General features: G+C 38.7%; 1 protein-coding gene across 4 annotated transcripts in view; it reads right to left on the bottom strand.

Annotated features, from left to right (window-relative positions):
* The window catches only part of DENND6A (DENN domain containing 6A), a 68,774-nt gene that overhangs the window by 29,507 nt on the left and 11,847 nt on the right, over positions 1–27,420 (bottom strand). For 2 of the 4 annotated variants that reach the window (XM_054479672.2, XM_054479673.2), the window contains exons 2-9: positions 17,644–17,682; positions 17,500–17,542; positions 11,370–11,482; positions 8,885–8,965; positions 6,711–6,816; positions 6,012–6,091; positions 4,371–4,433; positions 2,924–2,979 (exon numbers count right to left, since the gene is read on the bottom strand). In XM_054479672.2, coding sequence (XP_054335647.1) covers positions 2,924–2,979; positions 4,371–4,433; positions 6,012–6,091; positions 6,711–6,816; positions 8,885–8,965; positions 11,370–11,482; positions 17,500–17,542; positions 17,644–17,682 — 581 coding nt within the window. The remainder of the gene's footprint in view (positions 1–2,923; positions 2,980–4,370; positions 4,434–6,011; positions 6,092–6,710; positions 6,817–8,884; positions 8,966–11,369; positions 11,483–17,499; positions 17,543–17,643; positions 17,683–27,420) is intronic. The other 2 variants (XM_063661045.1, XM_063661046.1) reach the window with 2 other exon arrangements.

The following is a 27,420-nucleotide window of genomic DNA, read 5'->3' as shown; positions in this document are numbered from 1 at the left end:
ACTCAAATTCAAATGCCTTTCTAGGTCTCTTTACTTTGCTTTCAAGCTCAGTCTTGGTGTAAATATATCACCTTCAATATAACTGGATAAATATGTAAACTTTCATTCACACTAATAAACATGAAATGTAAGCTCTACAGAAACAAAAAGCGCACTGTCACAAATAAAGCATTAATCTAATCATTAGATATTAAATGCTTGATATAATACTATCACTGTATGAGATTATTTTTCAAAATTTGGTTTTCTCATCTCTTGGAAAACAATAATTTTTTTTTTTTTTTTGAGATGGAGTCTCGCTCTGTTGCCCAGGCTGGAGTGCAGTGGCACGATCTCAGCTCACTGCAACCTCCGTCTCATGGGTTCAAGCAATTCTCCTGCCTCAGCCTCCTGAGTAGCTGAGATTACAGGCACCCGCCACCATGCCCAGCTAGTTTTTGTATTTTTAGTAGAGATGGGGTTTCACCATGTTGGTCAAGCTGGTCTCAAAATCCTGACCTCATGATCTGCCCGCCTCGGCCTCCCAAAGTGCTGGGATTACAGGCGTGAGCTACTACATCTGGCGGGAAACAAGAATTTAAAAACAACAAACTAACTTGCCCCACTCTTAAAACAATATTATGTAATCCATATCCAGGAGACGAGACACGTGCTAATCAAAGGTGTTAGTGATGGGGGTAATTAACTAAGGGTTGAGCATCCCTAATGTGAAAATTTACATTACAAAATGTTACCAAACGCAAAAGGTTTTGAGCATTGACATGATGCCACAAGTGGAAAATTCCACTCATGACCTCAAGATAAGTCAAAGTCAAAATGCAATCAAAATTTAGTTTCATGCACAAAATCATTAAAAATATTTTTTAAAATTACGTTCAGGCTATGTGTATAAGGTGTATATGAAGCATAAGTGACCCTTGTGTTTAGACTTGGGCCCATCCCCAAGATATCTCATTATGTATATGCAAAAATCCCCAAATGCAAAAAAGTCCAAAATCCAAAACACTTCTGATTCTGACCATTTCAGATATGGGATATGCAAGATGTACCACAAAAGCTAAGATAATTAGTAACAAACAATAAAGCGTAAGACTCATACCCAGAAGTTCAAAAGAAAAAATGTCCGATAATTGAACTCTATATTAATTTATGCCAATTCTGCAAATTATTCCTTAATGAGTCAAGTATCAAAGCGAGAAATGTACACATTCTTCTTAGTATATTTTGCCTGTAATATTTATTCATTTATTTTGGGGACACTCCCTCTTTTCATCCTAATAATGCTATAACATGTAATTTTTCAGAAAATTAATTTGTTTTAAAAGTCACATTTATAATTTATATGCAGTAAAATTTACCCTTACCAAAGATCTAGAATAGTTCCATCACCTCACGAAATCCCCGCAGCCCTTATGTAGTAGATTTCCTCCCCCAGCCCCAGGTAACCACTGATCTGATTTCTGTCCCTATAGTTTTATCTTTTCCAGAACATCATATAAATGGAATCATTCAGTATCTTTATATTATCTGGAAACTTTCACTTAGCATAACGCTTTTGGAAGTCTTTCACATTGTTGTATGTATCAACTGTTTCTTCTTTTTTTTTTTTAACTGCTGAATAGTATTCCATGTGCATTCATGTATTACATTTTGTTTGTCCATTTACCAGTTGATGGATACTTCGGTTGTGTATAGTTTTATACTGTTATGAATAAAGCTACTGTATAGACATTTGCATACAGGTCTTCATGTAGACACATTTTCATTTTTATTGAATAAATACCTAGAAATAGGATGACTGTACTGTGCTAGAGCAACATATAAAACTAACCAATCTTTTTTTTTTTTTAAACTAACCAGTCTTTTGAAGCAGTATTCCATGTAGTTTACAAGTCATAAAAAACAAACAAAAAGGTCAGCCAGGGGCAGTGGCTCACACCTGTAATCCCAGCACTCTGGGAGAGCAAGGCAGGTGGATCACTTGAGGTCAGGAGTTCGAGACCAGCCTGGACAACATGGTGAAACCCCATCTCTACTAAAAATACAAAAATGTAGCCAGACATGGTGGTGTGCACCTGTAGTCCCAGCTACTTGGGTGGCTGAGGCAGGAGAATCGCTTGAACCTGGGAGGTGGAGGCTGCTGTGAGCCAAGACTGCAGCAGTGCACTCCAGCCTAGGCAACAGAGTGAGACTGTCTCAAAAATAAAAGAAAAAAGATCCCACCAAAAAAATCCATTTTAAGTCTTTCATGACTTTTTGAGCATTTCGTAACTGCTCATTTATAGCAGTGGTTTTTCCAGTTGGCCTATACATCAGAACTACCTGGGGAACTAGAATTTGGGTACCAATCCAAAGATTTAGTTGCTCTGGGTAAACGCGCCGCAAACATTACTTTTTATTTTTCCTCTATTTCTTTTCTAAGTGCTAACAGTATCTCTTGTTTTTTCATTTTCCATGTTGACATTTTTCAAACATACAGAAAAATTAAAACAACAGTGTAAGAAACATCATGTACATATCACTCAGATTTAATGATTAATAATATTTGCCATTTTTCATGTCATCTATTTTTTTTTTACTGAAGTATTTTAAAACAAAACACAAACCTCATGACATTTCACTCCCAAATAAAATGCATCTCTTTTTTAAAAAAGCATGTTTTCTAACATCATTACAATATAATTATCACACTAAACCAGACAAAAATATTTTTACATATAATACATATTCTATATTTAAATTTCCCTAATTGTCAAAGCTTATAACATGTACCCAGGGATGAACCATTGATTTATAACATGTAAAACATAACAATTTTCTTCCAATTTTTTCCACATCCTATATAATATTCATTTTTTAAATAAATTAACACCACCACCACAAATCAAAAGAAAGTCAGTTAACAAAATTTTTTATTCTTTACCTGAAAATATCCACCTCATGAACAGTAGGTAAAATAACAGATATATTTGTGTCCGCCTGAGAGACAGAAAAGAAAAACAATAAGAGAAGATATCATCAAAATTTACAGAAAATTTTAAAATATATCTATCTCATGATCAATAAGCCATGCTGCCCTGTCTAACTTTTAAGATCCTCTTCCTTTAGGAACAGCCAGAGAGGGAATGGGTCTTACCAATGTTCCCTAATATAGCAGAAGATCCAAAATAATGCAGATATCATGGATAAAGAATTAATCCCGGCCAGGCATGGTAGCTCATGCCTGTAATCCCAGCACTTTGGTAGGCCAAGGTGGGCAGATCACAAGGTCAGGATATCGAGACCATCCTGGCTAACACGGTGAAACCCTATCTCTACTAAAAATACAAAAAATTAGCCAGGCATGGGGGCAGGCGCCTGTAGTCCCAGCTACTCGGGACGCTGAGGCAGGAGAATGCGTGAACCCGGGAGGTGGAGCTTGCAGTGAGCTGAGATCGCACCACTGCACTCCAGCCTGGGCGACAGAGTGAGACTCCATCTCAAAAAAAAAAAAAAAAAGAATTAATCCCAAACTCATGCCTGTAATCCTAGCACTTTGGGAATCCAGGAGGGAGGATCACTTGATGCCAGGAGTTCGAGACCAGCCTGGGCAACAGAGTGAAATCCCATCCCTACAAAAAATATTAAAAATTAGCCAGGTGTGGTGGCATGCACCTATAGTCCTAGCTACTTAGGAGGCTGAGGTGGGAGAATCACTTCAGCCCAGGAATTAGAGGCTGCAATGAACTACGATCGTGCCACCGTACTCCAGCCTGGGTGACAGAGGGAGACCCTGTCCTTGTTTAAAAAAAAATTAATCCAATAGTCAAAATTAGATTAATTTGCAACTGTATGAAATACTCCCATTAACATTGGTTGATATGTAACAGAAATACTAGTTTTCCTACTGCTATCTGTTTTTTATTCAATTCAAAGAACAAAGTACAACAAAAAAATTTACACCAGTTAAAACATTTCAAATGAAAACTGCAACCCCACCCATGAACAGATGGTGCTTTTGGAAAAATAAAGGGCAATTGTAACTACAGAATCCTTTTAACTGAGTTTCCTAAAATCAGAAGTCTGCTGGTCACTCTTCTAAGAGGTTTTGCCAGAATCAAAGCTTATTGAAAAAAATTCACTTTCCCCTTTTCCTCACAATTAAAATATAAATTCTGAGTTCTCCAGTCTCTACTGGAGAAATAACAAGAAAAAAAGACCCTAAGAAACATTAGAGAATATATTACCAATTCATTAAAAATTATTTAATGGGATATTTCAGTAATATTCAGAAATATGTAATAAACTCAAGGAACTTTGCATTTGCTAGTTTAAAAATTCTGTTAAAGAGACTATATGTGCTGGATCATTCTACCATAGTACCACACTACCTGCTGAGTTAACTGCACTATTTGAGTTGTCCCAGGCTTGTCATGACATGTGGGAATCCGTACCTAAAAGAAAGACAGGAAATTATTTTTGGTTATAAAAGAATGGGGGATGAGAAGTGCTGTATCCTGCTGCTAAAAGGGTATGGTCAGTAATGCCAAAAAAGCTACAAAAACAAAATTATCTATGTCAGAGTTAAAAACTAAGGTCATATTTATTTTTTGTCACAGCAGAAAGTAAGTAAATCAAGGTCTCCATACCCACACACACACACACAGTAATCACTAACTCCCTGAGAAGCAAGTATGTTGAAAAACAAAATGGACATCAGCTTCATACTGCTTCCTGTTTATTGCTCAAATCTTTGCTTCATTAATATACACACACCCAAACACACCCTCTCAAGTTTGCCAAATTTTTGGATAAATCTCACAGGAAACAATGAGAACACTCAATCCAGAACTATCAGTATTACTTTTGATGATTTTCCAAGGACAAACACAATACAGATCCTACAAAAATGGCCAAATGCAGAGAGAGAACACTGTCAAAAATAAGTCCTACTCGATAGTGAATTGCAAAGCACTTAGAGCAGAACTTACACAAAGTCTGAGAGCAAAATGCTAATTCATTTAAAAGAAAAATCTAACAGAGAACAAAACCCTGGGATGAACATGTGTGGTCTGACATCACGTGTTAAGAACATCATTTAGGACTAAGAACCAATGGCTTTCCCAATTTCTCTTAATTTTTATTAATTCATATTCAATTCTACCAAGTAATCTGTTTCTGCATATCACTCATCTCTGGAGGCACTGGCAGGGCCATGGAATTGCAGAACTCCAGGAGGCAGCATTTACATACACATGTATTACACACAAATGACACTCTTCTGCAAACTCTACAGGATGCCATGAGATCAGAGGTGCCTGAAGTTGTGTGACTAATGGTTCTAGGAAGCAAAATGTATTGCAATATCTCTATAATGCCTCACATCAATGACAGACAAGGGAAAGCAATAACATGATTAATATTAATAGAAGGTTAAAAAAGCAAAGCCCATGTGTGAGCTTCCTACAAAGTTCTTTTTTTTTTTGAGGCAGGGTCTCGCTTTTGTCGTGCAGGGTGGAATGCAGTGATGCAAACGTGGCTCACTGCAGTCTCGACTTCCCAGGCTGAAGCAATATCCCAAGTACCTAAGACTACAGGTGTGCACCACCACGCCCCGCTAATTTTTTTATTTTTTGTAGAGACAAGGTTTCGCCATGTTGCCCAGGGTGGTCTTGAACTCTTGGGCTCAAGGGATCCACCCGCCTCGGCCTCCCAAAGTGCTGGGATCACAGATGTGAGCCACCACGCCTGTCCAAAAGTTCTTTAAAAAGATCACAATTAGCCTAGGAAACATAGCAAGATTCTTTCTACAAAAAGTTTAAAAATTAGCCAGGTGTGGTGATGCATGCCTGTGGTCCTGGCTACTTGCGGGGCTGAAGTGGGAGGATTGCTAGACCCCGGAAAGTTGAGGCTGCAGTGAGCTGTGATCACACCACTGTACTCCAGCCTGGGTGACAGCACAAGACCCTGTCTCAAAAAAATAAAAATAAAAATACAAATACAAAGGAGACAATTGAGATATAAGATATTACCTTCATTACCACCCCCATGATGGGCAGGTGTAATGTTTTCCCTGGCACTGGGGCAGGCCATCGATCAACATCATTACAAGCTAAAAAATATAACAAAATATTGTCTTAGAATAAGTGAAAATATCAAAGTATTAAAAATGAGGCATTAGAAATAAGAACACTACTTTCCATATAGCAGAAAAAATATACCTGGAAGAATGAAAGATAAAAGGCAAAAGAAAAGTCAAAGTGATGAAAACATTTTATATTTCACTCAGAAATACACATGTTCTAGGATATAAATTGGTTAATTTATATCCTAAGTATTAAAGGGAGTTTTTGTATTCATTTATTACTACTAATTAACTACAAAAGCACATCAACTGGCAAAGGCCTTCCATCTGTAGCAAGTGACATAAGGATTTTTCAATAGTACTCTGAGTATTAGAACTGTCAACTCGATATTCATTTATTATTATTCTAATAATAATAGGCATCATCAAAGTAGTTAGAGGAGATAACAAAAGACAGTTTTGGATATCTGTAGGTACAGATGCCAGACAAATAGTTTTTATACCTTTCTCCTACCATATATTCCTTAAGTTCCTATCTGAATTTTTATAAATTGTTATAAATCAACTTTATTTTTATCACTCATTTCCAGTAAAAATTTTAAAACTCCTGCATAAAGGTACTCAACTCATACAATGTTAAACTTACCTGCTTCCAAATAAGGTTCATTCTTTTCAAAATACTCTGGTGCTATCTGTTTGAGCACAGTGTGAAAAAAATGAATATAAGGTAGTTTGCTGATCAAAACCAAGGACTGAGGAAAAAACAAAAACAATGTTTTAAAAATTGCTTTGTTATTCATTTCTTGCATAATCAATTACTAACAAGTTAAATTCAGCAAAAAGTGTGGATTTTAAAATAAAAAGGCTTTTACAGTGGATAGTTAAAAGGAAACAAAACCATAGCTGCAGAACACAAAAAGTTTAACCTTATTGCTACACTTTAAGAGCATAATGGCATGTAACAGATTTTCCTGCTCTTCAAAAAAAGAATTTCCTATCAACAAACTAATGTCATGAGTAACTTCAAAAGCCTAGCTCCTGTTATCCTTACAATAGCAATATCAGGAATTAGCCATATGAACTTTTCCTATTAAAGAAAGAGCAAATTTCGATATTTTTCCAAAAGACTTATGAGTTATATTTTACAGTTCAACGGTCATAGCCACATAGTTGGAAATTGTAACCTTATGGTTTGATCATTTCAGATACAAATTATCCCAATTTTTAAACTTTTTTTTTTCTTAAAAACCACTTTTTATCTTTCTAACACCAATTAGCGGTCAGGGCAAATTCTGAGTACAAAAGGGAAAGGTATGTCTTGCTAGCTAGGATTAAATAGGAAAGATTATTTTCTTTATTTTTGTTTCTTTCTTTTTTTTTTTTTTTTGAGACAAGGTCTCACTCTGTCACCCAGGCTGCAGTGCAATGGTGTGATCATGGCTCACTGCTGCCTCAACGGGCTCAGGTGATCCTCCCACCTCAGCCTCCTGAGTAGCTGGGACTACAGGTGTATGCCACCAAGTCTGGCTATTTTTTGGGGGGCAGGGTGGATTTTTGGTAGAGAAAGGGTTTTGCCATGTTGCCCAGGCTGGTCTCAAACTCCCAGACTTAAGCAATCTGCCCACCTTGTCCTCCCGAAGTGCTGGGATTACAAGTGTAAGCCACTGTGACCTACCTGATTCTTTTTAAGAAACAAAAAGAATTGTACATTTGGAATAGAAACAATAATGGCTAAGATGTTGCTAAAGTTTATCTACTGGCTCTTAAAAAAAGATATAATAGTTCAGGCGTTTATTAGTTGCAACAATATTACAATCTGTTTATTCCTTCCCTTATTCTAAAATGTAAAACTTAAGTGGACTCCTCTGCTTTTGACAGAATCCTGTGCAGTAACTGTAACTTACTGTCAGCAAAAATTCAACAGAGGTTAAACATATAGAGACAGGTGTCTATAATATAATAATAATTTTAAAGAAAGATAAAATATAAACCCAAGGCCAGGCACGGTGGCTCATGCCTGTAATCCCAGCACTTTGAGAAGTCGAGGTGGGTGGATCACCTGAAGTCAGGAGCTCGAGACCAGCCTGGCCAACATGATGAGACTCCGTCTCTACTAAAAATACAAATATTAGCTGGGCATGGTGGCGCACACCTGTAATGCCAGCTGCTTGGGAGGTGCCTGTAATCCCAGCTACTCGGGAATACAGTACCTGTACTCCCAGCTACTCGGGAATACAGTACCTGTACTCCCAGCTACTTGAACCTGGGAGGCAGAAGTTGCAGTGAGCCGAGATCGCACCACTGAACTCCAGCCTGGGCGACAAGAGCAAAACTCCACCTAAAAAAAAAAAAATATATATACATATATATAGGCCGGGTGCAGTAGCTCACACCTGTAATCCCAGAACTCTGGAAGGCTGAGGCATGTGGATCACAAGGTCAAGAGTTCAAGACCAGCCTGGCCAAGATGGTGAAACTCCGTCTCTACTAAAAATACAAAAAATTAGCCAGGCGTGGGGCGGGCACCTGTAATCCCAGCTACTCGGGAGACTGAGGCACAGAATTGCTTGAACCCAGGAGGCAGAGGTTGCAGTGAGCCGAGATCGTGCCTCTGCACTCCAGCCTGGGCGACAGAGCGAGACTCCGCCTAAAAAAAAAAAAAAAAAAAAAAAAAAAAAATATATATATATATATATATATATATATAGCACGTTTAAAGATAAAATACCAAAGACTTTAAAGACTCTTAAATCTAACACTTTCTATTTTTCTAATCACAAAATAAAAAATACTTTTTTTATTAGTATGTATGACAATTACCTTCTGAAAGTAGCCTCTTTTTAGAGTTTTATCTCGAACTTGTCGGAAATACACATATCCATAAAAATAAGCAGGATCCTTCTATAAAGAAAGTGACAAGTAAGTGTGTGTCGGAGGGTACATATATATATCTATATCTATATCCATATCTATATCTTTTAATATTAACATCAGGCTCCTTTATAAACCCAAATCAAGACATGAGATATACACGAAGAGCTAGTTACGCTTTTCCAGCAACAAACAAAAATCATGACAGCAACAGCCAGATCAGAACCTTCTAACTCTTGACATGGTCCATATGATATGTGTAAAAACTTAAAATTGAAACAAAAAAAACCCTCCTAACTTGCCCAAAGATGGCAAAGTACTAATTACAATCTAAGTACTAAAGTCAAATTTTCCCCCTATAACTTACTCAGCTTACATTCTTTATTCGTATCTATACTAGGTGACTGAAGTTAAAAAAAAATCAAATTCTGTTTTCCCCAATGTTTTATTTAGTTTCTACAAAATTTTACCTACAATTTTGAGATTGTCAAGGATAAGGGATCAATCTTAAAACAAAATGAGGTATCCTAACATACAATTTCAAGAGAGAAAATAAAAGGAGTTAAATGACAATGTAAATCTTATATAGTCAGTTACATGTTAACCCAATAATAATGAAGCATAACAATGTTTATCAACATACAATCTGAAAGGTAATTGCATTCCAAAAAATTTAAGAAGCATTTACATCTTAATGGAGTAAACTTTGGCTCAGTTCCTTATTTGATTATTATTCCTTTAACAAATATATATTGACCACCTACTTTGAACAGGGTAATGTGTTAGAGAAGATAAAAAGATGCATAAGACACAGTTCTTCCTCAAGGATACCATGATTTAGGAGGGATAAGAAAAGTAGAAAAATGAGGCTAGGTGCAGTGGCTCACGCCTGTAATCCCAGCAGTTTGGGAGGCCGAGGTGGGCGGATCATGAGGTCAGGAGATCAAGACCATCCTGGCCAACATGGTGAATCCTTGTCTCTACTAAAAATACAAAAATTAGCTGGGTGTGGTGGCACGTGCCTGTAATCCCAGCTACTCAGGAGGCTGAGGCAGGAGAATCGCTTGAACCCAGGAGGCAGAGGTTGCAGTGAGCCAAGATCATGCCACTGTACTCCAGCCTGGTGACAGAGCGAGACTCCGTCTCAAAAAAAAAAGTAGAAAAATGAATATTATTATAATAGGAGGATGGGTACCATGAAAAAACACAAAGTGTTACAGGAAAGCCAAGGGGAAAAAGTAAAGATTTCATGGAGGCAGCTGTTTTTGAATTGGGAATTGAAGGATGGATATGACTTAAACAAAGACAAAGGCATTCCAAGTTGAAAGGGCTAGCAGTTTCAGTAAAAACACAAAAGACAGAAAAATGCATGCTATCTCAGGAAAAAGCACATAGTTCAGTTTGACTAAAATATGGCACATATATGGCACACATAGAAAGGAGATGAGGGTGAAATTTTGATGATAAAGTTCTTATTTTGCAAGGTCCAAAAAGTGAGGACAAGGAAGTAGTACTATACCTCTTTACTCGTTAAACAATTTGTAGTCATTTTAGATTTTACTTATATAACATATATGCACACTTTAGCTGCAACACTGTATAAGATACATTGTGCTGGAATAACACAAGAGGTGGGATGACCTTGGGTAAGTTTCTTATCCTCAATAGCCCTCAATTCCCTCATCTACAAAAGGATCTCTCTTGGAGCACTGTAGGGAGGATTAATTAGATGATATATGCTTACTAATACAGTATCTAGACCATAAAAAGCCCTAACAAATAACAGCTATTATTATCATTGGTTGGAAGAATATATTAGTAGTGACAACAAGGAGGAGATGGCTCTAAGAGACATTTCACAGGTAGTATCTCTGCCATTAGTGGAACCAGGGAGGTAAACTGTAAAAACTGTTATCAGGCAAATTACGTCAAAGTCACACTGGATGTGCTGACAGGGCATCCAGATGAAAATGTTCCTCATGTACTTAAAAAAAAATCTAGGCTGTAAGGTCATCTGAATTATTAAAATGTTTTAAATAAATAATAACTAAAACAAGGCTCATTCAAAAATCAAAAAGAGACAACTATGTTATCATGTATGACTACCTCAACTCTAGATGATATTTACTGTACAGTACAACTCCACTCCCACATCTAATTCAAGAATTTATTAACAAATGAAAGAAAATTACCTCAACATTCTAATCCATTTTTATAAATCACAGTGACATTATGTTTCAAACATAGTAACTGTATAAAGTCTCTTTCATTCAGATGCTGAATCCTTATGAATAAGACTCACTTAGGAAATTCAGCTATATAATATAGTAGCAAAACAAAAGCAAAATATTTCTGAATAGTGTAGAGGTAACCGAATAAATGAGTTCTAAAGTTTCCTCTCACATGGACATTTTTCTATGACTACTTTTCCAACCTTTAAGTAAACTGGTAAATCTTTGTCAAATTGATCCAGGAGACAATGCAGCGACACCCTCCTCCCAGAAGACTGTCGAAATCTAAAACAAAACTGGGTATCTCCAAGACAACCTAATGAAAATAAAAATGAAATAAATTAAGGATAGCTTAGTATAACATTTATCTAGTTTCATCAATTTTAGAGCTGAAAAAAATCCTATCATTTTAACCCATTCTGTCATGTTTTGGAGGAAAAAAAGGAAATCCTAAGAGTTCAAGTGACTTGCTCAAAGCCATCCTTGCTGGTTAGAGGCAAAGCCAGAAGTAAAACATGCATCTTAACTCCTAAGTCTCTTTACTATTTTTCCTATTCCATATCCCTCATGTAATTAAACATTTTTGGAATATATCTGCATATAATGTTGACTCACAAACATAATAATGAGCAAAAGATGCCAAACACAAAATAACACATATTGTTCAAATCCACTTTTATAAAATGTTTTGAAAGCAGGCAAAACTAAACTGTCGTGCTTAGGGATGCATGGCTGGATGATAAAAGTATAAAAAAAAGAAAAGTATTGTTGTAAGAAAGGACAGTGGTTACATTTGGAGGAAAGATTCACCTCAATTTCCTTGTCAACAAAATCAAGGAGTACTATTAGATAATCTCTAACGTCACTTCCAGCAGTAACATTCAAAGATACTAAAATAAAATTCCCCAACTTGACCTATGACTGTACTGAATTCCAAGCATCTTACCCAATATGATCACTAAGAAAACTAAAGATCTACAAGATCCAAAAAGATATAAAAGTTATGCTGTGAGCACCATAGCTTTCTGATGATTCACTCAAAAATAGAAAAATTTTAATGGAAATTGACTTTTTCTTTTACAAACGTAGTTATAAGAATTAACTTACATAATTTTATTTTTTTGAGACAGAGTCTCGCTCTGTTGCCCAGGCTGGAGTGCAGTGGCGGGATCTAGGCTCACTGCAACCTTCACCACTCGGGTTCAAGAGATTCTCCTGCCTCTGCCTCCTGAGTAGCTGGGATTACAGGTGCGTGCCACCACGCCTGGCCAATTTTTTGTATTTTTAGTAGAGATGGGATTTCACCATGTTGGCCAGGTTGGTCTCGAACTCCTGATCTCAGGTGATCTGCCTCCCAAAGTGCTGGGATTACAGGCGTGAGCCACCGTGCCCGGCCTTTTTAAAAAAAATTTCACTAGAGATGGGGTCTTACTATGTTGCCCACGCTGGTCTTGAACTCCTGGGCTCAAGTGATCCTCCCACTTCAGCCTCCCAAAGTGCTGGGATTACAGGCGAGAGCCACCACACCCGGCCTTAAAATGTTATTTTTATATCTGTACAAACATAGCTACAGAGTGGATCAAAATGTCTAAGACTAAGACAAAACGTGAAGCTTCAAGAGCCAGCCCCCTCCCTTGACCCTCAGCTTATATAGTCACTCTCTGTGATTAGGGTGGTTAAGCTGGGTTGCTGACAAACAGTATTTTAGATTAGAGCTTCTCACAATTTATTCCATAGACTGATGCCAGTCCATAAACTCTTGTTACTGTTCCATAACCAAATAAATACGCAAGTTGAGAATATACATTTAGAAACTTTCATAGCAACTTGATATTACTGTAATAAATTTGGACTTTTAGACCTGGCACAGTGGCTCATGCCTGTAATATCAGCACTTCAGGAGGCCAAGGCGGGTGGATCACCTGAGGTCAGGAGTTTGAGACCAGCCTGGCCAACACGGTGAAACCCCATCTCTACTAAAAATATAAAAATTAGCCAGATGCGGTGGCAGGCACCTGTAATCCCAGCTACTCAGGAGGCTGAGGCAGGAGAATTGCTTGAACACAGTAGGCAGAGGTTGCAGTGAGCCAAGATCATACCACTACCTCCAGCCTGGGCAACAGAGCAAGACCCTATCTCAAAAAAAAAAAAAAAAAATTAGACTTTTATTTTACATTTCTTTTTTTCCTCATTTCATTTTATTTTTCTAATAATTCAATTAAATTGTTTTCCAAAAATATTGGTCCGTAACTGACTGGAAATATTAAAAACCCCAACTGGCCCTTCAACACGGTATGAGAAGTGCTGCTTTAGCAAATGGGAAGTGTAAAGCACATGATGATGTCCCTGCTGTCTACAAAGAAGAAATGTGTTGAGATGAATATTGTCTGCATGTCAAGTCCATCCAGAACAAGAAGGATTAATGTTTCTCTCAGATTCATCATTGCTTCAAACTCTCTCTACTAATACTGAGTTTTTTTCTCTGGACATGTTTAAAATACAGTGACTACTGTCCTTGGGCACTCATCACAGCTTAAGCCTCAGGAACACCTACATCCAGATGATGTTAATGGTAAATGATAAGGAAAACAACACTGGACAAATATTTGTCAGAGGGAAGGCCCTCTTTAAACTTAGGCTCCTAAAGATAAAAGCCATTCAAATGGAACAAAAAACTGAAACCTAAAAAGCCAACCAAACAAAGCTTTTTTAAAGTCAGGAGAATCTAAGGTGGCGGAGGGGTGGGCAAGGGCAAACCATTCCAATCTCAAAAGCATTTTTATCTGTGTCATTTTTTCATCCAGTCTAACATGCTGTTTTAAGTGTATATACAATAGAAATAAAGGCTTGATTTATGTCTCTTTCCTAAAGACTGCTCTACTGTGTCTGGATTTTCTTCTACAGCAATTAAAGGCTATCCTGGGAAATAATAAATCCATTTCAAAGTTGGTACAGTAATCCTTTTTTTTCTTGAGATGGAGTCTCACTCTGTCGCCCAGCCTGGAGTGCAGTGGCACAATCTCGGCTCACTGCAACCTCAGCATCCCTGATTCAAGAAATTCTCCTGCCTCAGCCTCCTGAGTAGCTGGGACTACAGGCACACACCACCATGCCCAGCCAATTTTGTATATTCAGTAGAGATGGGGTTTCACCATGTTGGCCAGGCTGGTCTCAAACTCCTGACCTCAAGTTATCTGTCCGCCTCAGCCTCCCAAAGTCCTGAGATTACAGGTGTGAGCCACTGCACCCGGCCTCCAATTTTCATTTAATAAACACATAAAAAAATCAAACTGTATGGATAACTACAACTGAAAATAGGAATTTCAAATATTTACAAAACATATAGTTTCCTGCTACCTAGGATAATGATGATCTGTTAAGACAGCAAAGTGCCTGCTTTCAGGTCTTTTGTAGATTTTCCTTGTACCAACCATACTTCAAGTCACAGGAACCACACTTCATTTGATGTGCAGCACATAAAAAAAGCATTAAATAATATCTATGAGAAAAAAAATCAGTCGGGCGTGGTAGCTCACACCTCTAATCTCAGCACTTTGGGAGGCGGAGGTGAGCGGATCACAAGGTCAGGAGATCAAGACCATCCTGGCTAACACAGTGAAACCCCATCTCTACTAAAAATGCAAAAAATTAGCCGGGCATGGTGGTGGGCACCTGTAGTCCCAGCTACTCAGGAGGCTGAGGCAGGAGAATGGTGTGAACCGGGGAGGTGGAGCTTGCAGTGAGTGGAGATCACGCCACTGCACTCCAGCCTGGGCAACAGAGCGAGACTCCATTTCAAAAAAAAAAAGAAAAGAAAAAAAAAATCAGCCAGGTGCGGTGGTTCACGCCTATAATCCCAGCACTTTGGGAGCCTGAGGCAGGCGGATCACTTGAGGTTGGGAGTTCATGACCAGCCTGGCCAACACGGTGAAACCTCATCTCTACTAAACATACAAAAATTAGCCAGGCATGGTGGCAGGCAAGGATAGTCCCAGCTACTTGGGAGGCTGAGGCAGGAGAATCACTTGAACTGGGAGGCGGAGGTTGCAGTGAGCTGCGATCGTGCCACTGCACTCCAGCCTGGGTGACAGAGCGAGACTCCATCTCAAAAAAAAAAAAGAAAAAAGAAAAAAAAAAATCTATAGGTCATTCATAAGCCAAAAGTACTTAAAAATTTTTTTGATAATGACACATGCAGAGGCTATAAAACTAGATATAGGCTATCTAAACACCACAGAATTAACTTCTTAGCCTTGATGTATGCGTGCGGGGGACTTTTCCTCTACCATCTTAGGTTCACTAACTGGGGCCTGTGAAACAAACAGACAACAGATTAACGAGAAAAGATTTAGTTCGAATGCATACAAAGGCTTCAGAGAAAAAAAGTAAAAACCCAAAGAGGCAGTTAAACTTGGCAGCTTAGATACCATTTTAACAAAAGAAACTAAAATGCAGACAAAGGAAAAAGGATTTGGACTTCTAGGGGTGGTAAACTGTGGGAAAGTAAACATATGGGTAAAACTAATGAAAGATAAGGGTTATTTTAGCAAGGCTTATTTATGCAGAATTAAGCTGGTACCATCTCCAGTGATAAGAGTTTTCTCTGGTGATTCAGAATCCTTCTCCTCTTCCTGGTATGGGAAAGGGGAGGGGTGACACCTTCACAAAAGGAAATGTATGTCCTGCTTTTAGGCATATAGGGGGAGGGTAAAGGGCTCTTTTTGCATCTGCTGTTTCTCAATTGCCTTCAACTCAAAATAATTCTTAAGCCAAAGTGGTATATTTGGGGGTGGTATATTCTGATCCCCTTCATGCTCATATAGAGAAGTGAAAAAGAGAGAGGAGCCATGACAACCAGCTATGATCTGAAAGAGAAGAGCATCCAGCATAATTCACTGGGATTCCATGCAGAAAGTCAGTTCATTCCGCAATCCATACAACTCAGCTTACTCTGAGTCCTGGAAACCTAACCCATCACAGTATATAAGGAGTGTATGTATAGATTTTATAAGAAAAATGTTAACTGAAATGAAGATACATTCCTACAAGACCTCTGCATCATTATTTCATAAATGGGCCAAAAACACTAAAATAATTCCAGGTCAGAAAAAACGCCTTACTGGGATCTCTAAAAAGCAGTATCTAATTTACCAAGATATCACTTTTCTTTCATATAGTTCACCAAAGCTGAGTTCCAAATGTATAGGAACAAAATTCTGCAAGCATTTATACAGAAAGGAGAAAATGCTAAAAAAAATTTTTTTTAACTGTCAAATCTCTCAAATCAGATTAAATGAACTAACACAATATTAGAAGTAACCGGCCGGGTGTGGTGGCTCACGCCTGTAATCCCAGCACTTTGGGAGGCAGAGGTGGGCAGATCACGAGGTCAGGATTTAAGACCATCCTGGCTAACATGGTGAAACCCCGTCTCTACTAAAAACACAAAAACAAAAAATTAGCCGGGCATGGTGGCAGGCGCCTGTGGTCCCAGCTACTCCGGAGACTGAGGTGAGAGAATGGTGTGAACCCAGGAGGCGGAGCTTGCAGTGAGCTGAGATCGCATCACTGCACTCCAGCCTGGGTGACAGAGCGAGACTCCATCTCAAAAAAAAAAAAAAAGTAACCACAAAAGGAAAGAAAACTAGACTGTCTCTGCTTTATAGGGTTATAACTGTGTGTGGCCTGAGAAGCTGAATGTTTTGGTCACTATAAGCCAAGAAAAGCTAGTTTGAAAGTGAAACACAAGAGGTAACCTGAAGGATGTCAACGATTAGGACCACACAAAAGGAAGAGCTTCAAAGAGACCAACAAAACCAAGCTCAACAATAAACAGACCCTCTTATGTATTTTTCTATACACCAAGCACTATGCCAAGGCTTTACCTATATTAACTCATATAAACCACTGCATGTAACTTATGTCCTTGCTTCCTAACCAAATTTATCCTGGCTTTTTTTAGGTTCACTGCTTTTACAGAGTTCCTGGTAAGCTCCCAGATTCTGAACTGAAAGTAAACTACATACTATATAAACTATTTAATACATACTCCATGAATCCCAAATATACCAATGTTGCTGATTTTCAACCTCTTCGCTATTTTAAGAATTTATTGTTCCTTGATGGTTTACCCCATCACACCATAACAGTTATTTGAAGAGTTGAAGCTACTAAAATCAACAATGACATGACTAGGCATCACTAAAATAGGAATAAAAATCATTGATCTGTCTGCAATCTAATATGCTATTTCAATCAATTTTCATACATTAACAGTATAACCAGTATTCTTAGTATAAAATTAAACAGAAACACTGTATGAAAAATAGTTACCTGAATTTGAATCTGGAAAAGACAAATAGCAAATATTGGTTTTCTGAAAAAGAAAACAAAAGTGATGTATGCTGACACATACATAATCAATAAAAACAAACAGAAATATAACAGTAAACTATACAGCGCAGTATTTTTACTTACTTCTCTGTCAGTAAGTTTGGAATGCTGAGGATAAATTACCTGGAAGAAAAGAGTTAAATTTTGTTAAACAGATTATAAACATTAGTTATAAACATATTATAGGCCAGGCACGGTGGCTCACGCTGGTAATCCCAGCACTTTGGGAGCCCAAGGCAGGCGGATCACTTGAGGTCAGGTGTTTAAGACCAACCTGGCCAACATGCCGAAACCCCGTCTCTACTAAAAATACAAAAATTAGCCAGGTGTGGTGGCATGCACCTGTAGTCCCAACTACTCGGGAGGGTGAGGCGGGAGGATCACTTGAACCTGGGAGATGGAGATCGTAGTAAGCCGAGATCACGCCACTGCACTCCAGCCTGGGTGACAGAGCAAGACCCCGTCTCAAAACAAACAAATAAACAAACAAAAAAATATATATATAACATTAGTCTAAAACAGTAGTTGGTTATGGTCAAATCACTTTCAGAAATAGTTCACAGATGCATGGATAAAGAAAATGCAGTACCTATACATAATGGGATATTATTCAGCCATTAAAAAAATGAAATCCAGGCCAGGCATATTGGCTCATACCTGTAATCCCAGCACTTTGGGAGGCCGAGATGTGCAGAGTTCAATACCAGCCTGGTCAACATGATGAAACCCCATCTCTACTAAAATACAAAAATTAGCTGGGTATGGTGGCTCATGCTTGTAATCCCAGCTACTCGGGAGCCTGAGACATGAGAATCACTTGAACCCAGGAGATGGAGATTGCAGTGAGCTGAGATTACGCCACTGCACTCCAGCCTGGGCGACAGAATGACATTCTGTCTCAAAAAAAAAAAAGAAAGAAAAAGAAAAAGAAAAAGAAAAAAATAATAATGAAATCCTGTCATTTGCAACAGCATGGGTAGAACTGGAGAACATTATATTAAGTGAAATAAGCCAAGCACAGAAAGACAAATATCACATGTTCTCACTCATATGTAAGGGCTAAAAAGAGGAACTCACAGAGATAGAAAATAGAATAATGATGGTAAGTTACCAGAGGCTGGGAAGAGTAGTAAGGGTTTGAGAGGGGGGAATAAAGAAAGAATGGTTAAGGGCTACAAAAATACAGTTAGATAGAAGGAATAAGATCTAGTGTTTGGTAGCACAATAGGACAACCATAGTTAAAAATAATTTATTGTATATTTCAAAATCACTAAAGGGTAGATCTGGAATGTTCTATCACAAAGAAATGATAAATGCTTGAAGTGATGGATATCCCAATAACTCTATTTGATCATTATACATTGCACGTCTGCATCAAAATATCACATGTACCCCATGTATATGTGCAACTATTATATATCCACAATAATGAAGAATTTTTTTGTGTTTTTTGTTTGTTTGTTTTTGAGAAGGAGTTTCACTCTTGTTGCCCAGGTTTGAGTGCAATGGTGCGATCTTGGCTTACTGTAACCTCCACCTCCCAGGTTCAAGTGATTCTTCCCCTCCCAGGTTCAAGCAAATCTCCTGCCTCAGCCTCCTGAGGAGCTGCAATTATAGGCATGTGCCACCACACCCGGCCAATTTTGTGTTTTTAGTAGAGACGGGGATTTCACCATGTTGGTCAGGGTGGTCTCGAACTCCTGACCTCAGGTGATCCACCTGCCTTGGCCTCCCAAAGTGCTGGGATTTCAGGCGTGAGCCACCGTGCCCAGTCAAGAATATTTTTTTTTAAATACTGGGAAGCCGGCCGGGCACAGTGGCTCACACCTGTAATCCCAGCACTTTTGGAGGCTGAGGTGGGCAGATCACGAGGGCAGGAGATTGAGACCATCCTGGCTAACACAGTGAAACTCCATCTCTACTAAAAATACAAAAAAATTAGCTGGGTTTGGTGGCGTGCACCTGTAGTCCCAGCTGCTGGGGAAGCTGAGGCAGGAGAATGGCGTGAACCTGGGAGGTGGAGGTTGCAGTGAGCCAAGATCGCGCCACTGCACTCCAGCCTGGGTGACAGAGCAAGACCCCGTCTCAAAAAAAAAAAAAAAAGAAATCGGGAGGCTGAGGCGGGTGGATCATGAGGTCAGGAGTTCAAGAACAGCCTGGCCAACATGGTAAAACCCCATCTCTACTAAAAATACAATAATTAGCTGGACATGGTGGTGCATGCCTGTAATCCCAGCTACTCAGGAGGCTGAAGCAGGAGAATTGCTTGAACCAAGACCTGGGAGGTGGAGGTAGAAGTGGGCCCAAGATCGTGCCACTGCACTCCAGCCTAGGCTACAGAGCAAGACTCTATCTCAAAAAATAAATAAATAAGATAAAATAAATAAATAAATAGTTCTGCAGCACTATTCACAATAGCAAAGACATTACATCAAACTAAATGCCCATCAATGACAGACTGGATAAAGAAAATGTGGTACATATATACCACGAAATACTATGCAGCCATAAGAAAAGAATGGGATCATGTCTTTTATGGGAACATGGATGAAGCTGGAGGCTATTATCCTCAGCTAACTAATGCAGGAACAGAAAACCAAATACGGCATATTGTCTCTTATAAGTGGGAGGAGCTAAATAATGAGACATTATGAACACAAGAAGGAAACAACAGACACTGGGGTCTACTTGAGGGTGGAGGGTGGGAGGAGGGAGAGGAACAGAAAAGATAACTATTGGGTACTGGGCTTAACACCTGGGTGATAAAATAATCTGCACAACAAACCCCTGGGACATGACTTTATGTATGTAACAAACTTTTACATGTACCCAGAAACCTAAAATAAAAGTTAAAAGACAAAAAGCAAAACAAAAAGAAACAGTTCACAAACTTTAATAATGAAACAACGAGGAAAGCTGGGAGCATTGAGTAATATTTACATTAGGTAAAAAAAGTTTTTGGTTTAAAGTTATCTCCAAAAGATTGGTAAAATCATTAAGTTATCAAGAACCATTTACCAATTGACTAATAACTCAAAGCTTACTGAGTCTTTTCTTTGGTAGCCTATAATCTAAAGAGAACATAATCTTCAGCTGGCGTCTACTTCAATAAATAATATTTTTCAACTGACTCCAACAAGTAATACACATCCTAACTACTTAGTTACTAGTAAAAGAAAAATGAAAAGGAAAAATAATTATCTGCAGTTTAAGAAACCTCAAGGACCATCTCCACAATAAAGGCTATCCTAATTCTCTCTGGTCCCTTTAAAGGATCATTATGCATTTGCTTAGGTTATTTCAGTGCCTGCAGTGACCACAGCCACCTTCTGATGAAACTCCTGCCCCATAGCCCCTGCAAGGAAGCAGGGCTAGGTCAGATCAGCTACCACCAGAACAAACACTAGTAAACAACACACCCAAGGGCACACACTCTACAAGCCAACCAAGCTCTATGTTATAATCAACCTGACCTCCTTAGGAGATGAACATTACATTTATCAAAGTGACAAAAATTAAACACTCAATGCTTGACTAGTCAACTGGCACTATACGTTAGTCACAGAAGGCATCTTGTGTGCATTGGTAGTAATGCCTCTCTCATGCCACCAATTATTAAAGGCCAGTGATTTTCAAACATGATACCGGAGGTGCCTTAAAGGCCACCTGGTGGTACTAATGGCTGTCTTAGGAGAGTCAGGCCCCCCCCGCAGCACAAAGAGGCTGCAGCGAGCCAAGATCATGCCACTCCACTCCAGCCTGGGTGACAGGGTGAGACCCTCTCTCTCAAAAAAAAAAAAAAAGTCCTTCTTGGCCAGGTGCCATGGCTCACACCTGTAATCCTAACACTTTGGGAGGCAAGGGTGGGCAGATCACTTGAGGCCAGGAGTTCGAGATCAGCCCAGCTAACATGGTGAAACCATGTCTCTACTAAAAATACAAAAAACTTAGCTGGGAGTGGTGGCGGGCGCTTGTAATCCCAGCTACTCAGGAGGCTGAGGCACAAGAATGGCTTGAACCTGGGAGGCGGAGGTTGCAGTGAGCTGAAATCACACCACTGCCCTTCAGCCTGGCAAAAGAATAAGATTATTTAAAAAAAAAAAAAAAAAAAAAAAAAAAAGGCCTTCTCTTGCTGTTACAAGATGTCTTAGAAAAAGTCCTTCTCTAATCTTTTAACAGTTAAATCCTTGTTTCCAAAAGCATGGCACACATGCCAGTGGAGATGTTATATGGTGCACAGCCCTTCTAAAATTTGAATAGTTATATGTACTGTACTTAATTTAATGTGTGTTAGGAAAAAAAACAACACTCAAAATCAATATACCATGGATACAAATGCTTAAGATATAGCTAAGTAAAAAAAAGGGGCAGAGGGATGTGAAGAATCCAGTTAAAGAAAAATATTAATAGTACAAATAATATGACAAGGAATTACTGAAACTTAAAAAACAATGAATTAAGTTTTTGTAGATTTTCTTCTAACATTTTATGGGCTTTTTCTTTAATTCTGAGTTATAGCTCAAACTGCTATTTTTTATTTTTATTTATTTTTTATTTTTTTGAGACAGAGTCTCGCTCTGTCACCCAGGCAATGGTGTGATCTCAGCTCACTGCAACCTCCACCTCCCAGGTTCAAGCGATTCTTGTGCCTCAGCCACGCAAGTAGCTGGGATTACAGGTGTGCACCACCATGCCCAGTTAATTTTTGTATTTTTAGTAGAGACAGGGTTTCACCATGTTGGCTAGGCTGGTCTTGAATGCCTGACCTCAAGTGATCCACCCGCCTTGGCCTCCCAAAGTGTTAGAATTACAGGCATGAGCCACCGTGCCCAGCCTTAAACTGTTATTTTTTAAATCGTCAACTTTCCCAACACTATTTGCTCCAAACAAACAAAAAACTATTTCCCATTGATATGTAAGGCTCTAATGGTACCTTCTAATAAATTCCACCTGCTATTCCTATGTCCTATCATTTTAATCAATTCTCTACAGTGAAAGACAGCAGGAAGATGGACAGAAACCAAATCCTTACATTATTTCAACTATAAATTCAATTGTGCCTTGAGTCAGGCTTACCTGTGAACTTTGCAATAACATGAATCAATAAACTTTGTGTTCTTATGCCAGTTTGGGTTAACTTTGTTGTCCTTTTTTTTTTTTTTTTTTTTTTTGAGAGTCTCCAGAGTCTCGTTCTGTCACCAAGGCTAGAGTGCAGTGGCACAACTGTGGCTCACCCCAGCCTTGACTTCCTGGGCTCAAGCGATTCTCCTACCTTAGCCTCCTCAGTAGCTGGGACTACAGACTTGCACCACCACACCTGGCTAATTTTAAAATTTTAAAATTTTAAATTTTTAAATTTCTGTAGATATTGAGTCTTGCCATGGTTGGTCTCAAACTCCTGGCCTCAAACGATCCTCTTGCCTCCCACCTCCCAAATTGCTGGGATTACAGGCCACTATGTCCAGCCTTCCTGTCACTTTTAACAGAAAGAATCATGGTTACTTTTTTTTCCTTGATGGCAGAAAGCACTACTATATCTTAATTCATTAGATCTCAACGTTCTTCCTGGCTTTGTATCAGACTGCATTTATGGGAAGTTTGACTCTTTCCCCTATCAGCTGGGATTAATATAATCCTTCTCAGTTCCTAAATAGAAGCACTTGGTAAGGGTTAATTATATCCCATTCTTTGTAAGCTGTTATATCATCTTTAATATCCAACCATCTAAATGCTGAACTACTCAGCCATTTTTGTCAAAATCACTAACTCATCACAATATCTCATTAAACCAGTCCAATACATCTCATTTAGCCATTCCTAAAGGAAATGACTCTTTTTTTTAAAAAAAGAACTTTCTGCTATAATCCACTTAGACTGAATACCAAATTCTTTTGGCATTCATTGGATAATTTCTCCTGATACTTTTTCCAGGATAAATATAGATTTATAGAATATAGATGTTTAAATTTTAACAAAGATATCTCTACAGCTTATCAGAAATCAATAGGAGATTCTCCCAGCACATAAATGCCTTGATAAACAGCTACTATTTTCTTCTGAGAAACATGTTCTTCAAGACCCATAAAGAGTACCTCACACACTGAACTGCCCTCAGAGGGGGCATAAAATGGTGGTTGGTTTCTACAAAGAGAACGAAAATAGTTTAAGATGAGATTTTTTTTCCAGGCAATTGGGGAGATAAGAAATACAGTTGGGGCTCAAATCCAGAGATACCTAGTCCAGTTAGATGGTGCTATGGACTGAATCCCCCAAAAATTCACGGTAAAGCTCTAACCTCCAATCATATTTAGAGACAGGGCCTTTGGGAGGTAATTAGCTCATGAGTGTAGAGCTCACATGATGGCATTCATGCCCTTATAAGAGGAAACACAAGAGATCTCTCTCTCTCTCTACCATGTGAGGACATAGCAAGAACACAGCCATCTGCAAGCCAGGAAGAGGACCCTCACCAGGAACAAAATTGGTAAGCAACTTGATTTTAAACTTTCCCCAGCCTCCAGAACCAAGAGAAATAGATTTCTGTTATTTAAGACATGCAAGCCAGGTGCGGTGGCTTTTGCCAGTAATCCCAGCACTTTGGGAGACCAAGGCAGGTACATTACTTGAGGCCAGGAGTGACCAGTCTGTTCAACATGGCAAAACCCTGTCTCTACTAAAATTCCAAAAATTAGCTGGGCATGGTGGCACACACCTGTAATCACAGCTACTCAGGAAGCTGAGGCACAAGTATGGCTTGAATCCAGAAGGTGGAGGTTGCAGTGAGCCCAGATGGTGCCACCGCACTCCACCCTGGACAAGAGAGTGAGACCCTGTCTCAAAACAAAAACAAAACGAAACAAAAAGATACTCAGTCTTTTGGTATTTTGTTATAGTAGCCACAGCAGACTAATACAGATGGTTTGTGGGAAGACAAGACAAATATTTGAAAATAGGATGCACTGGTATGGTTACCATATGCACAGATCCTATTCTTTTATCTTTCTAGCTTTTAGGAAACACAGTTAACTAGATATTCCCACCTGCCCTCACAGAAGGCAACAGACAAAATATCAGCATTTTGCCTTCTTTTTCATTGTTGTTGTTACTTCTTATTCCACCATCCTAAGCCAAATCTTCAGCTTCTTCCTATCATCTCTTCTTCACTTCAATTTTTTCTTTAAAGCCCAAATCTTCTTTAAAGTTCACATTTACTCACCTTGACTTTGGGCAAAAATAAATGATACAGCTCTGCATCTTCAAACTCTTAAGAGGCAGTGGGGAAGGATGCAAAGTACAGTACTGGTACCAAAACCATGTTTTGGTCCTAATTAGATGTGTCCTTGTGGGAAATCATTAGCCAGTCTATGCCTCAGTTTCTGCTTCCATAACATGAGGGTGTACCTTCCACATCAATGGTCCATTGTTGCTCACTGATGAAGTGGGGCAAGGTGAGCCTGAAGAAGTAAGGAGAGAGAAGACTATGTAGGGGATTGTGGGCTACATTAAAGAAGCTGCTGGAGAATTTTTAACCTTGAATGAGTCAAAAATACAGGCTGGGAAGGGGGGAGCTCAGCCACTACTGGTGAGGAGCTATAGGAATTACAAATGCAACAGACAGCCTAACAGCAGCTCAGGAGGAAAGGCGAGATATAGAGATGGTACAGGGTGCTGAGCAGGATTATGGACAGAAATTTCTGAGAAACTAGAACTGTTAGAAGAGCAGCAGCAGCAGTAGTGGGAACAATGGACTGTATGTTCTTTGAAGCACAAAAGTTAACTTCAGGTGGAGTAAGTTACTTTTATAACTCTTACCTAATCTCAAAATAAAGTTTAAAAAAATAACAGCTCTAATTCACAGCATATACAATAGTCAACTCAAAGTGGATCACAGGCCTAAATGTAAGTGCTAAATCTATATAACTCTTAGAAGAAAACAGTAATACATCTTCACAACCTTGCATTAGGCAATGGTTTCTTAGACATGACACCAAAAGCACAAACAAAAAAAGGAAACATAAATAAATTGGATATCATCAAAATTTAAAACCTTGTTTCAATAACAACAAAAACCCCAAGGTGACAGCGGTATTAGGAGGTGAAACGTTTGGGAGGCAATCAGGTAATGAGGGCAGAGCCCTCATGATTGAGATTAGTGCTCTTATCAAAGAGACCCGAGAGCTAGCTCTCCACCATGGAAAGACACTGCTAGAAGGTGCCATCTATCAATCAGAAAGAGTACCCTCACCAAACCCCACATCAGCCAGTACCTTGATCTTGGACTTCTGAGCCTCCAGAGCTATGAGAAATAAACAGATATTGTTTATAAGCTGTCCAGTTTGTGGTATTTTGTGAGAAGCCTGAACAGCCTAAGACACAATTAATATAACTAATAAGGGTCTAGTATATAGAATACATAAAGAACTCTTACAATATAACAATAAAAAGACAAATAACCCAATTTTCAAATGGGCACAAATGTTAATAGATACTTCTCCAAAAAATAAAAATGAAAATGGCCAATAAGCACATGAAAAAACACTGTTTAGCATTAGTTATTAGGGAAATGCAAATAAAATCACAATAAGACACGGCTCATACCTACTAGGACAGCTGTAATCAAAAGGACAGACAATAACAAGAGTTGATAAGGATGCAGAGAAATTAGAACCCTCATATATCAGTAGTGGAAAACAGTTATGGAAGTTTCTCAAGAAGTTACAACATAGAGTTACAGTATAGCCCTGCAATTTCAATGCTAGGTATATATCCAAGAAAAGTGAAAACACATGTTCACACAAAAACTCGTACACGAATTTTCATATTAGCATTATTCATAATAGCTAAAAAGTAAAAACAAGCCTGGACAACACAGTGAGATTCTGTCTCCTCAAAAATGTTTAAAAATTAGCCAGGCCACGGTGGCTCACACCTGTAATCCCAGCACTTTGGGAGGCTAAGGCAGGCAGATCACGAGGTCGGGAGATCGACACCATCCTGGCTAACACAGTCAAACCCCATCTCTACTAAAAATATAAAAATTAGCCAGGCGTGGTGGCGGGCACCTGTAGTCCCAGCTACTCGGGAGGCTAAGGCAGGAGAATGGTGTGAACCCAGGAGGCAGAGCTTGCAGTGAGCCGAGATCACGCCACTGCACTCCAGCCTGGGTGACAAAGCAAAACTCCGCCTCAAAAAAAAAAATTAGCCTGGCATGGTGGCAGGCACTTGTAGTCCCAGCTACTCGGGAGGCTGAGGCAGGAGGGTTGCTTGAGCCCAGGAGGTCAACGCTGCAGTGAGCTATGATGATGCCATTGTGCTCCAGCCTGGGCAACAGAGCAAGACCCTGTTAAAAAAAAAAAAGAAATAAATAAAAAAGAAAGAAACAATCCAAATTTTCATTAAATAATGAATAAACAAAATGTGATATATCCATACAATGGTATATTATTCAACCATAAAGAGGAATAAAGTATATATACATACTATGACATGGATGAACGTATATGATTCCACTCCCATGAAAAGCATACAGACAGAAGCTTATTAGTGGCTGCTAGATGCCAGGGAAAAAGGGGAATGGGTATGTGGTTTCTTTTTGGGGTGAAGAAAATGTCCTGCAATTAGATAGTGGTGTTAGTTGCACATCCTATGAAAACCTCAAAACCACTGAATTATACACTTTAGAAGTGTGAATTTTATATATGAATACCTGAATTTTTAAAAATGGAAACATAGACAATAATTCAAACCTTAAAAAGGCATAAGATCATAGTCTCTCTCCCATTGAGCTTGAGGTTTTCTTCCTTCAATAACCATTGTTAAACAATTTCCTATGTATCTTTCAAAGAAAAATTATGTATGTA

Source organism: Pongo pygmaeus, chromosome 2 (genome assembly GCF_028885625.2).
Source record: "Pongo pygmaeus isolate AG05252 chromosome 2, NHGRI_mPonPyg2-v2.0_pri, whole genome shotgun sequence".
NCBI classification, from domain to species: domain Eukaryota; kingdom Metazoa; phylum Chordata; class Mammalia; order Primates; family Hominidae; genus Pongo; species Pongo pygmaeus.
This window is presented reverse-complemented; position numbering and strand designations above follow the sequence as displayed.